The sequence below is a fragment of the Ahaetulla prasina genome, chromosome 8 (genome assembly GCF_028640845.1).
Source record: "Ahaetulla prasina isolate Xishuangbanna chromosome 8, ASM2864084v1, whole genome shotgun sequence".
NCBI classification, from domain to species: domain Eukaryota; kingdom Metazoa; phylum Chordata; class Lepidosauria; order Squamata; family Colubridae; genus Ahaetulla; species Ahaetulla prasina.
Window position 1 is genome coordinate 16,815,730 of NC_080546.1, and position 13,513 is coordinate 16,829,242.

The 13,513-nt window shown below is 43.5% G+C and overlaps 1 protein-coding gene across 1 annotated transcript in view; it reads left to right on the top strand.

The window, feature by feature from the left end:
* AFF1 (ALF transcription elongation factor 1) overlaps window positions 1-11,960 on the top strand; it is a 182,140-nt gene extending 170,180 nt beyond the window's left edge. Inside the window, exons 20-23 of the mRNA XM_058193874.1 lie at window positions 2,279-2,372; window positions 3,507-3,550; window positions 5,351-5,580; window positions 7,843-11,960. Coding sequence (XP_058049857.1) covers window positions 2,279-2,372; window positions 3,507-3,550; window positions 5,351-5,580; window positions 7,843-7,964 — 490 coding nt within the window. The 3' untranslated portion in view covers window positions 7,965-11,960. The remainder of the gene's footprint in view (window positions 1-2,278; window positions 2,373-3,506; window positions 3,551-5,350; window positions 5,581-7,842) is intronic.
* Window positions 11,961-13,513: the final 1,553 nt, after the last annotated feature.

Consider the following 13,513-nt stretch of genomic DNA (forward strand, 5'->3'; position numbering starts at 1 on the left):
GCTGGGGCTTTAGACCGCGTCGTGCCTTTGCGGCCTCTGACCCGGCGTAGATCCCAACCGGCTCCTTGGTTCTCCGAGGAGCTGAGGGGGATGAAACGCCGGAGAAGATGCCTAGAGAGTTCGTGGAGGTCCAGTCGTTCGGAGGCTGATCGGACACAAGTTAGGTCCTATAATAGGACCTACCTTGTGGCACTGAGGGAAGCGAGGTGTTGCTACGTCTCGTCGGCAGATAACCGCCCAGCCGCCCTGTTTCGGGTGACTCGTTCCCTCCTTCACCAGGGGGAGTGGGATGACCCGTTGCAGGGACGTGCTGAGGAGTTTAACGGTTATCTATACGATAAAATCGTTCAGCTTCGGGACGGTCTGGACCAAAATTGCGGGGATCCAGATGGGGCGTCTGAGGGCGGTCTTGGTGACATTGTTTGGGATGAGTTTGACCCTGTGGCTCCCGAGGACATGGACAGGTTGCTGGGTAGATTGAATGCCACCACGTGTTTACTGGACCCGTGCCCCTCCTGGTTGGTACTGGCCTCTCAGGAGGTGACACGAGGCTGGCTCCAGGCAATTACGAGTGCTTCTTTGTTGGAGGGAGTCTTTCCGGCCGCCTTGAAAGAGGCGGTGGTGAGGCCCCTCCTCAAGAAGCCCTCCCTGGACCCGGCTGTTTTAGGTAATTATCGTCCGGTCTCCAACCTTCGCTTCGCGGCGAAGGTTGTAGAGAGTGTGGTGGCATGTCAGTTTCCCCAGCACCTGGAGGAAACTGTCTATCTAGACCCGTTCCAGTCCGGTTTCCGGCCCGGATACAGCACTGAGACGGCTTTGGTCGCGTTGGTGGATGATCTCTGGAGGGCCAGGGATAGGGGTGTTCCTCTGCCCTGGTCCTATTAGACCTCTCAGCGGCTTTTGATACCATCGACCATGGTATCCTGCTGCGCGGTTGGAGGATTGGGAGTGGAGGCACCGTTTATCGGTGGTTCTCCTCCTATCTCTCCGACCGTCGCATACGGTGTTGACGGGAGGGGAGAGGTCGGCCCCGAGGCGCCTCACTTGTGGGGTGCCGCAGGGGTCGATTCTCTCGCCCCTCCTGTTCAACATCTATATGAAGCCGCTGGGTGAGATCATCAGTGGCTTCGGTGTGAGGTACCAGCTGTACGCTGATGACACTCAGCTGTACTTTTCCACACCGGGCCACCCCAACGAAGCTATCGAAGTGCTGTCCCGGTGTCTGGAGGCTGTACGGGTCTGGATGGGGAGAAACAGGCTCAAGCTCAATCCCTCCAAGACAGAGTGGCTGTGGATGCCGGCATCTCGGTACAGTCAGCTGAGTCCTCGGCTGACTGTCGGGGGCGAGTCATTGGCCCGATGGAGAGGGTGCGCAACTTAGGCGTCCTCCTGGATGAACGGCTGTCTTTTGAAGATCATTTGACGGCCGTCTCCAGGAGAGCTTTTTACCAGGTTCGCCTGGTCCGCCAGTTGCGCCCCTTTCTAGACCGGGATGCCCTATGCACGGTCACTCACGCCTCGTGACGCCCTCGCCTGGATTACTGCAATGCTCTCTACATGGGGCTCCTTGAAGGGCATCCGAGGCTCCAGTTAGTTCAGAATGCGGCTGCGCGGGTGATAGAGGGAGCCCCTCGTGGCACCCATGTGACACCTCTCCTGCGCAGACTGCACTGGCTACCTGTGGCTTTCCGGGTGCGCTTCAAGGTGTTGGTAACTAACTTTAAAGCGCTCCATGGCATAGGGCTGGGCTATTTACGGGACCACCTGCTGCTACCGAATACCTCTCACCGACCCGTGCGCTCTCACAGAGAGGGACTCCTCAGGGTGCCATCGGCTAGGCAGTGCCGTCTGGCGACACCCAGGGGAAGGGCCTTCTCTGTGGGGGCTCCCACCCTCTGGAACGAACTCCCCCCAGGACTTCGTCAACTTCCGGACCTCCGAACCTTCCGCCGCGAGCTTAAAACACATCTATTCGTTTGCGCAGGACTGGACTAGGTTTTTAAATGTAGATTTTAATGGGTTTTATTATATATATTGTTTTTAATTATCTGGCTGCATCTAATAAGTTTTTTAATGGATATTTTATTTTTGTATTTATATGTATTTTATTTGCCTGTGAACCGCCCTGAGTCCCTAGGGAGATAGGGAGGTATACAAATTTGAATAAATAAATAAATAAATAAATAAATAAATAAATAAATAAATAAATAAATAAATCGAGTTTGACACCCCTGTTCTAAAGAGCTGCATGTGTTCCATGTTCATTGTGTTTTTACAGCATGCGCTGCCAAGCCATTCTGTACATGGCAATGTTTCGCTACAAGAAGGACACAGCAATAAAGTATTCCCGGACTCTTAATGAACATTTTAAGGTAGAGAATGAAACGTTTCAATTGAAAGTGGAAGGGAGGGTGTTTCCAATAATATTATGTCAGTGGGTGAATGGTTTTCCCAAGTGAACGATTAATAACTGAACAGTGTAACATGGAACTAACAAGCATTTTTAAAGTTTTTTATATATTTTTTTTCTATTTATACGTTTTTCTTTAGTAAACATAAAACAATCCAACATATGTATGAACAGTGTGTTGTCTGGGTACAGTTAATGTTGAGAAATAATAATAACAATATTCATAACATTGATAATCACATAATAATATTTGCTTATCCATATTAATAAACCTTCATTGTATAATTAATCATTCTCTTAAACTTTTAGATTTCTAACTTCTGTTTCTATTAGCTAAACTTTGGAAGAACGAATCCCATGTTAAAAAAAATATTCTGTTTCTCGCTTCTCTTTAATTCTAAGTGTAACCCTATCCATTTCTGCACATTCTAATATTTTATTTTTATTACATTTTCATCTGTAGGGATCTATTCGTTTTTCCACCGTATTTCCACCAATATTTTTAAAGTTTTGTAGTGCAGATTTTGTAGTACAGGTAGTCCTCAACTTACAACAGTTCACTTACTGACCGTGAACTTTGACAAAAGTGACTTAGGACTGTTTCCCACGCTTACAACTGTTGCAGCATCCCCATGTGATTTACATTTGGATGCTTGACAATTGACTCATATTTATGACGGCTGCATTCTCCTGGGCTCATGTGATTCCCCCTTTGCAACCTTCTAACAAGCCAAGTCAATGGAAAAGCCAGATTCACTTAACAATCATGTTACTAAGTTAAAACTGCAGTGATTCCATTAGCAAATGTGGCAAGAAATGTCGTAAAATGGGGCAAAACTCACTTAACAAATGTTTCACTTAGCAACATAAATGTTGGGCTCAATTGTGGCTGTATTTGGTTTATATAGTTTTATTTTTTATTTTAATATTTCATAGCATTACCCTGTGGTAAGATGGGAGGCCAATAAATTTGATTGATTGATTGATTAAATAAATAAATATTTATTCATGAAAAATAAGTGTTTTCCTTTTGTGTAAATAAAAACACGAGTTGAAGTTACTTGTGATCTAAATAGAATTTCTTCGCTTATTACAGAGTTCTTCTAGAATTGCGCAAGCACCTTCTCCATGCGTTGCAAGGTAATATCACAGACTTATTCTTCTTACAAACATTAATTTTCTTTTCTGGTTAATTGTAAGCTTACACGTAGACCAAAAGTATGAATTGGTTGGAAAGCAATTTGATGATCTCTCAAAATATAAATCGTTGCTAGTTAATGTCTCAGGCTCATCGCTTATTACTTTTTATTTGATGGCCTCTTGCTACGGAATAAGGAGGGTTAGCTTCTGAGTAGACTTTTAGAGGATTGGCTAGCATTCTGCTCAAAAGAAACTATGTCTCACAAAGTAGATTTGGAGTGAGGAGATCTGAGTTCAAATCCTTCTTCAGTTATTAAACTCATAGGATCCATAGTTTAGGCTAGAGCCGGAGTCGGCAACCTTAAACACTCAAAGAGCCACAAACATCCTAACCGGAAGCCTCCCGTTCAATTCTGGAGCTGACCGGAAGTCCAGTTCCCCTACCATAGAGTCTCCTCCTAGCATGGCGTCCTTTTTTCTCTACCTGTCCTAACCGAAAGCCCTATCAATTATGAAGCCAACTGGTGACAGGGAGCTGCAGCAGAGGGATGAAAGAGCTACATGCGGCTCCAGAGCTGCGGGTTGCTGACCCGTAGACTAGAGCAAGGCCTCCCTCCCTCCCTCCCTTCTTTCCTAAGCTGCTTTATGATGCATGTTTTTATCTTTGCTGTCCTGAGCAGAACAGAATGCATTAACATTTCTCCAGAAGCAGAATATGCCACACTTTGTAATGTCAAGGCCCTCATCATGAATTTAGAAATCAATAGAATTCATGCTGACTTAAGGGGGGTACATGGAAGTTGAAGTCTAACAGAAGGAAAAGGCACCAGGTTGGGAAAAAATGCTGGTGATTGAGGAGGCCCTTGATATGTAAAATGCACTTGTTCAAAGTTTAAGCATTAAAAATAGACTTCAACTTAAAACTAGAATTAGCACCAGAATTTTGGCTGGTGACCAATGCATGCTGAGCATTGGGGATCAACCAAAGAAAGAAGGGAAGTAGAGCAGGAGATTTGGGAGAATAAAAGGTATTGATAAATAAGGCATTAAATGAATCATGCCTGCTCTTACAATGGTGAATCACTGCAGTTGTTAAATGAATCATGCAGTCTTTAAGTGAATTCAGGTTCCCCCAGTGGTGGGCTGCTGCCGGTTCGAATCGGTTCGGACGAACCAGTAGCTGCGACCTGCTGGTGGGCCCACCTACCTGCCCCGGCACTATGCCGTCCTATTTAGCCATGTTTTTTAAGCTGCGCACATGTGTGCAAGCCGCGCACGAGAGCAAAGTGCATGCTCACATTTTTGGTGCTGGGCGAACTAGTTGTTAATTCATTTGCTGCCAACCACTGGGTTTCCCCATTGACTTTGTTTTTTGGAAGGTCGCAAATGATCCAGCAGTCGTCATAAATACATGCCTGTTGCCAAGCACCCAAATTTTGATTGTGTGACTGCGAGGACACTGTGATTGTCATTAGTGTGAGGACTTTTTCAGTGCCTATTACAACTTTGAATGGTTGCTGAAGGACAATTCGAGGACTATCTGTATTCCCCTCCTCCAATCTCCTGCTCCTGTTTTCCTTCCCTCCTTGTGTTGATCACCAGTGGTCAGCATGCATTGGCCATCGGGCACACTTGGTCCTCTTTTAGCCAATTGTTGGGACTAAAAAAATGCTTTTTAGCTATTCACCCCCCCAAATTAGTTCATGTGTCCTCCTTAGACTTCATCCCTTTTTAATGTCTGGTTCTACTTTGTGTGTTTATTGAATGTAATGCCAGGCCCTCTTGTGTTTCATCCTTCAGGAGCACTGGCACCCCTTCTCCGCTCTCCCCGATGCCTTCTCCGGCTGGCTCAGTCAGCTCCCAGACGGGTTCCAGCGCCAGCAGCTGTGGAAGTAGCAGTCTCGGCTCCTCAGTCAGCGTCCCTCATTATATCCCCACCATCACCTCCTCCTTCGTTAACATCACTTCTTATATTCTGTACGCCTATGACTTCTGGGAACAAGCTGATCTTTTGGCTAGGAAAAATAAGAGTAAGGGTTTGTTTTTTTGTTTGTTCCCCACTGACTTCCAAATTCAGTTTCCTAAAGTCCCATTTCGGTGGAAGACAATTTTGTACATGGTTCAGAATAGAAAATATATATATCCACCATCCTAAGAAACCCCAAAGACAAAATTGAGTTAGAAAATCAAGGAGTATATGAAATCCCATGCACCACCTGCCCACCACATACATCGGACAAACCAACAGAAAAATAAGTGCACGCATTGAAGAACTCAAGAACTCAGTCAAAAAAGAGGAACCAACTTCTTCCCTGGTCCAACACCTTAAAGCCACAGGATACGATATTGACTTTAAAAAAACCAGAACTATCGCCAAAACTGAACACTTTAACAACACAATAATCAGAGAAGCCATCGAGATAGAAAAACGCCCACACAGCATGAACAAACGAGATGATACCTCCCGCCTACCAACCATTTGGAAACCCGCCCTTATTGACAAACGAGTCCCTAACACGAGGAAGGACACCAGACCCACACTCACGAGGTTCACACAGAATGTCACCACCACACATCCACCCAGAAAGCAGACTCAAACCCACACTGATCATGAAGCACGGCCAAGGACCAGAAGCCAGACCGCAGCTGCAACATTAGCCATTTCAAACCCCTCCAATCCATACATGCAGCAGACTGACACCCACTATGAAGATGTAGCACCACCACAAACACGAAGTCAAACAACAGCAATGCAGCTCACCAGCTCAAATCCCCTTGCAACTCAGACTAATCTGAGCACAACCAAGCCCCCACCCAAACAGGACACACCCCCAGCCAATCAGAGCACAAAAACCCCATCCAATCAGAGCACAGCCAAGCTCCCACCCAATCAGTTCAAACCCCACTAGCAGTTAAAAGGAAGAAACAGCTGCAATCACACATTGCTCCCAGAAGCACGAAGCTGAAGCCTGAAGATGACGAATGAGACTTCGTCGAAACGTCGCCAAGACACTTCCAATTTTATGCGGGAGAAAACCCGGATAACCAGACATATATATATATGTCTGGTTATTCGGGTTTTCTCCCGCATATAAAAGGTTTGTTTTGGAGAATCCGAAGGTTAGCAGCACCTCTAAATAATTATTGGTTTTTCTTGCTGACAAGAGGTTCTGCTTGCACCCTCAGGATCTACTCCTAGCCAGGATAAAACAAGTATGATGTTAATTGGTTCCTGTAAATCAGATGTTGATCAGCTCAGTGCAGATTACCAATCAACAACATCGTCTTTTAACGACCCCATAATCCCTTGCGGGGTGGAGTCTGGTCAACTGAATAGAGTGTTTTAATGGCCGAATTCCCTTCCTTTGCCAGTGCGGAGTTTTGTTTAGCAGATATATTCTCAGTGTGCCCAGAGAGAGAAATATCTGCCTCTACCTAGGATCGAACTCACAGCCTCCTGATTGTGAGGCCACCTCCAAGCCACCGCACCACTCCTCAGTACAAATTACCAATAAAGGAGAATATTTGTAGCTCAGGGTTGAAATGAAGAATCCGTGGCACTCTCCAAGTTTGGTTGCGGACTTTCCAAACTGGCTAATATCATCAGTGCTCGGTACAAATTCTTCATTTGAAGGAGGCCAGCAAGACCCAGTCCCAGATTATTGCTACCATTGTTGCTGTATTGATTGTGCGTAGCCTGAAATACACGGATAATCGTAATTCTCAGAAAGGAGAATTATTGCATGACTACTAATAGTGGCTGCTTATTGGATTAGTATCTTCAAGTAACCCCTATTGGTAGCCAAGGCCAAAGTTTTAAAGAAAACAAGACTTAGAAAATTACTTAAAGGGGAAAAAAGGTGAATTTTGCTATGATAGCTGACAAGTTAAAACTAAAGCACTTTTCATGATCAATCATTATACTGAAGTTTTCCATGCGGGTAGAATGAAAGATAGAGTACACAGCTGGCTGGGAAATTCTGGGAGTTGAAATCCACATATCTTTAAAAAGTTGTCCAAGTTTCAAACTTATTGGGAAAAACGGGGTGGAGATTAAGAATAGAATCTGCATTGCTAAGCAAATTAAATACCCAGATAATACGATGTTTATTAAACACTAAGAAATGTAATTAATAAAAAATTAAGAAAAATTTTATATACATATATAAAAAAAAAAGTTGCCAAGGTTGAGAAAATCTGTTCTACAAGTTTTAAGAACCAGAGACTTCTGGCTAAGCATATTTAACTATGATGCTTTTCTTTTCTTTTTTTTCCCCCCTTCCCTCTTTCAGAATTTTTTTCCAAGCTCAGCGCTGCCGCCTGCTTTCTCTCGCTGAGCAGCAGTATGATCGAACTCGTACACTACACCCGTCATGGATTGCAATGGCTGAGACTGGAATCAAACATGCCTTAATGGGTGACTCAAGGTGAAGATTTTTGCCTTGGACTCTTTTGCACTTTGAAAGCCTCCGAAATAAAGCCTTTATGGGCTGACTGGTTGGATTTGGAAAAAAGAAAAAAAAAAGCACCTGGAACAAGTTTGAAATTAAGCATGATTGAAGGGATCTGGCGCCACTGGAAAACTTTTATTAGAGACTGCATTTCTATTATGCCAATGGGCCACTTAGAAGATAAAAAGAGTGAAAAAGAGGCCTCAAAGTGGAAGAAGATGCCTTTCGTTCAAAGGACAAAGTGCAATTGTCTCCTTTCTCTACCCCTGCCCTCCCTCTCCGCCCTCCTCCCCCCTCCCCCCCGCATTCCCGTCATAGTTTCTTTGTGTCAGTGGTCTATAAACATTTCTCCTAATGAATAACCAGCAAGATAATCGATCAGTCGGCACACATGAAGAAGCACCGGTGAAATCCATTTCCCAAAGAATTTTCTAGAACATCTAAGGATGCACCGATATCCAGGGGTCCAGTGCATAATTCTGAATTTTATTTTACATATAAATCACCCAGCGCCGCTCGGTTCTGGCAGGTGGCAGGTGGCAGAACCCGGATAGCTGGGTGGCGTTTCCTTCAGCCATAAATTGAATTTTCTGTTTAAAACTAAAAAGCCGTCTTCCTGCTTGTCCCGCTTCTCCATGTGCTACTAGTGGCCAATTTGTTGCACTATTTCTTCTGTACTCCTGATCTAGCCCATTTTTTTTTCCTAGTTTGCTTCCCCCCTCCCCCTTCTTTGTCTGTTCGTTTTGGCTATTTGTAGCAGCAGTTGTAGCAGTTTTCAGCTGTCGTGGGTGGTAGTTTCCTGATTCTGTATTTGGCACATTGACAATCTCATCAAAAGCGGCAGCTCACGAGGCGGCCTACAGTGTCAGAATCCTATTTTGAGCAGAAAACTCAGCAGATGTGATGTCAATTCCCACACCTCTCTCTAAGTTAGGGGTATGGTTCCAGTTCATCCTTGGAGTAGCTGTGGATAAAATACACTACTAGGAGGAATGGGTTGCCACCGCTGCTGTTAAAAATGCTACTCCGTTCGTAGCTCCACAGAAGAGAGCACCGGGCCAAGAAGGCAGAGAATCCCCTAGCGCCAAATAAAAGGAGTAGCATTTGAAGAGGCCTCTTCGACTTACATAAAATTTGTTGGGAGATATTTAAAGATCTTCAGGAGGGAGGGACTTTGAAGTGTGCCATTTCAGTTCACCTTCCCTAACTAATATGGCAGGTTCAGATAGTGCCTTGGTTGGTGCACAATTTTTCATTCACACTGGCCAGGACCTTGCCTGGCTCAGTTTTTCATAATCCTTTTCATTTGAGAGGATTCTGTTTCCTCAGTTTGCTCTATCTACTTGAAAAATCCTAGATTCTTCAATGCAAATAGGTATAGTTCTCTCTGGTCCACAAACATCTCTCTGCTGCTTTTATTAATTTATAAAAAATCCCCATTAATGAGTGTGCTTTTAATTCTCCCACTTGCATCTGTTATCGCTTGACTTAAGCAGGCCTCTCGGGGAATGAATACCTTCCGGATAAATTATTCTTAAGTGCGATTATAAATTTTCCTTTGGGGCCGTTTCTCAGAGTCAAAAAGTTGCAATCGAACATGTCTGTATGTTTGCTGTAAAGGCAGACCATTATTTTTGTGCAGTTGATGTAGAGCATTTCTTATTTTTACCATAGATTTATTTCCTTTACCAACACTAGTAATAAACCTCTCCACCTCTTGAAGAGAGAGTCATTGTAGAGAATCTTACTGATTCTTTTCAGGGCAGATTTGAGTTGGGGATAATGCAGTCCCCACAGGGGAAAAACAAAACAAAACAAAAAAATTAAGGGAGCATAAGGATTTCCAGAAATAACCTACTTCTACTTAGAGAAACATTTTTCCCTCCTTCAAAGTGTTTAAATCCCAAGTTATTTAATTTTGAAGATGATGAGGTGGAGATCTTGAAACCTTCCAAATCGGTGCAACACCATACACACAAGCACACACGCACTACAACAGACGTCAGAATTGATGTGTGATAGAAATCTTACATTGCCTACATTTCAAATTTCAATTGAAGAAACGATGGGGAAGAGCAAAATCCTAATTTGCTGTTGGGCAGAGGGCAGAAGTTTGCAGACCCTGGCACTTTTCCAATGCTTAGCTTCGTTCCTACACCGCAGGCATCAGCAACCTCTTGGGGTAACCTAATAGCCCTATTCCTGAACTGCTGAGGCCTCCTTGTCAGTAAGATGTTCCTTGAGGTTACTGATATCTTGGTTAAGAATTTTGAAATTGTGTCAGATTCAGGGGAATTTTGGGCCGCCTCCCATTCAACGTTTTAGTCTGCGTGAGCACTACTACACTCTTACTCTACAGAGACATACAAGTTCCCAATCAGAAATATTTGAACTCGCAACATCGCTGCAGTGATATCTCAGGAATGGGGCAGTGCATCAAAAGATGTGTTTTTTAAATGCGACTGGATTGGTACCTGCTTTTCCCCAAGGAAGGATTTGGCCAGAGTTATGAGAAAGTTGGGCTGCTTGTACCCGCTGTCTTATCACACTAAACGGATATAAAAACTCTTTTGAGCATGGATGAGAAACCGCGGAACACTACATGCATTTTGTTGCCCTATTGCAGGGGTCTGCAAACTTTGCTCTTTTAAGAGTTTTTAAGAGTTTCCTCGGCCAGCAAAGAGCTTTGCTGGCTGAGGAACTCTGGGAGTTGAAGTCCACAAGTCTTAAAAGAGCAAAGTTTGCAGACCCCCCTATTGCAAACCACATACCTTCCCTTTCCCCATCAGTCTGTGTAGACTAAGGATCAAGATTTCTCTTCTCTAGCTGCTCCTCTCTTTCTCCCTCTCTCGAAGAACTCCCGAACCACCTTAGATCCTTTGCTGCTGCTTTTGCATTGTGAACGTATATTCTGATAGAAAGAATCCTCAGCTGTTAAGGCTGCCCCCCCCACCCCCTTCAGTCCACTTTCTTGAGCACTTTATCCAAAAGTACGTTCAATCCCAGAATCTCCCAGAGATTTCGGTTGACTTAATCTCTCTGTGAAAAAGGATACACAAAGACTGCAGTGCATTTGTGCAACTGGTTTTATATGACTGTTCATAAAATGGTAGTGGGAGGCGGGGTGGTGGTGGAAAATAGAGGTTTCTTTTCATAAAAATAATAATAAAAGTTTGGTTTGGTTCAGGAAAGGCTGTATAAAACCTCCTCCGGAACCAAAGCGGGGAAGGAACGCTTCTCAGTTTTCCAGAGAAGTAAACATTCTCCAATTTGAAAGGCTTTTGTGTTCTGTGATTCTCTCCCCCATCCCACCTGCCCAAATTCTTGTTTGTTTTAATTTTACATGGAATTGCAGAGAAACAGTCCATTCGTGGGGATCAGGTTTAAGACCCTCATGGTTTTAATTTTTTTCCCTCTCAAAAGACCAATTTAATTAATGAGCAGGCTCCATTTCATCCCTATTCTAAGTTCTGTTTCCCAGTTCTACGTGGATGTTTCATGAATTTTATCCAGAGTCAAACTTTCAGTTCTCCAAGGAGCAAGAAATAAAAACGTTTTTTCCATTTTTAAACCCAGGTCTGTGAAGCTGCGCGCTGATAGCAGCTTTCTTCCCAGATATTTATTTAGAATTATAATTAATGTATTTAAAATTGACAATGTTCTTATATATCTTAAGATAACCATAATTTAATAATTTGCAAGTTCCATTGACACTGGAGATGTGGACTGAACATTATTAGGTTGATGACAATTTTATTTTTAAAGGGCAATTTCTCTTCTTAACTATCCTTTTTTAATAAAGAAACCATGGGAACAGAGTGGAAAAAAAATCTGTACATTTAAATTTATTATGGGATGTTGTGTCTCCATCTTGTAAATATTTTCTGCCCTGTATATTGGTGGTATTTCCAGATTGATTTGTTTAAATTCTGTGGGGTAATAAATAAATATTAAATGAAGCAGCATCTTTTGTGTCCGTTGCTCTGATCATTAATCATTAACAAGGGTATTTCCTTTTTTTTTTTTTTTTGTCTTAATGATCCTGTAATCCCTTGAATCGGGGTGGAATTGCGACAATTGAATGGAGCTGCGTGTTACTGGCTAGATGCCCTTCCTGTCACCAAAGCAGAGTTCGCAGCAGATATTTTCTCATTGTGCCCAGAAAGAGAAATATCTGCTGTTACCTAGGATCGAACTCAGTCGCCTGATTGTGAGGCGAGAGCCCCACCTCTTGGCCGCTACACCACTCAACAAGGGTATTTCCTATGACGGTCTCAAAAACCAAATGGATCAATATAGCATTAATATTGACAGGATATTTTTGGATGAAAATGGATTTAGGTATACCCAGCTATGAAATAGAAAAATATGCACTACAGTTGCAAGAAAAAGTATGTGAACCCCTTGGGATTACGTGGAGTTTTGCATGAATTGGTCATAAAATGTGCTCTGAACGTCATGTAAGTCACAACATTAGAAGAACACAGTCTGCTGAACATACTATTACACAAACATTAGATGTTGCCATGGTTTAATTGCACATAACATGTAAACATTCACAATGCAGGGAGGAAAAAGTATGTGAGACCCTAGCCTAATGACTTCTCCCAGAGCTAATTAGAGCCAGGAGTGAGCCAACCTTGACTCCAATCAGTGTGATGATATTGGATGTGTTGCTGACAGCTGTCCTGCCCTTTAAAAACACACACCTGTTGTGGGGTTACTGGTTTCAAGAAGCACTGTCTGATGTGAACCATGCCTCGCAGAAAAAAGCTCTCAGAAGACCTACAATCAAGAATTGTTGACTTGCATGAAGCTGGAAAGGGTTACAAAAGTATCTCCAAAAGCCTTGATGTTCATGTGTCCACGGTAAGACAGACTGTCTACAAATGGAGAAAGTTTAGCACTGTTGCTACTCTCCCTAGGCGTGGTTGTCCTGTAAAAATGACTGCAAGAGCGCAGCGCAGAATGCTGCATGAGGTAAAGAAGAATCCTAGAGTGTCAGCTAAAGATCTACAGAAATCTCTGGCACATGCTAACATTTATGTTGACACATCTACAATAAGGAAAACATTAAACAAGAATGGAGTACATGGGAGGATACCACGGAAGAAGCCATTGCTGTCCAAAAAGAATATTGCAGCACGTTTGAAGTTTGCAAAAGAGCACCTGGATGTTCCACAGCACTACTGGTAAAATATACTGTGGACAGATGAAACCAAAATTGAATTGTTTGGGAAGAACACGCAATACTATGTGTGGAGAAAAAAAGGCACAGCGCACCAACATCAAAACCTCATCCCCACTGTAAAACATGGCAGAGGGAGCATCATGGTTTGGGGCTGCTTTGCTGCCTCAGGGCCTGGACAGATTGTTGTCATTGATGGGAAAATGAATTCCAGAGTTTATCAAGGCATTTTGCAGGAAAACGTACGACCATCTGTCCGCCAACTGAAGCTCCGCAGAGGATGGGTGATGCAACAGGACAATGACCCAAAGCATACAAGTAATT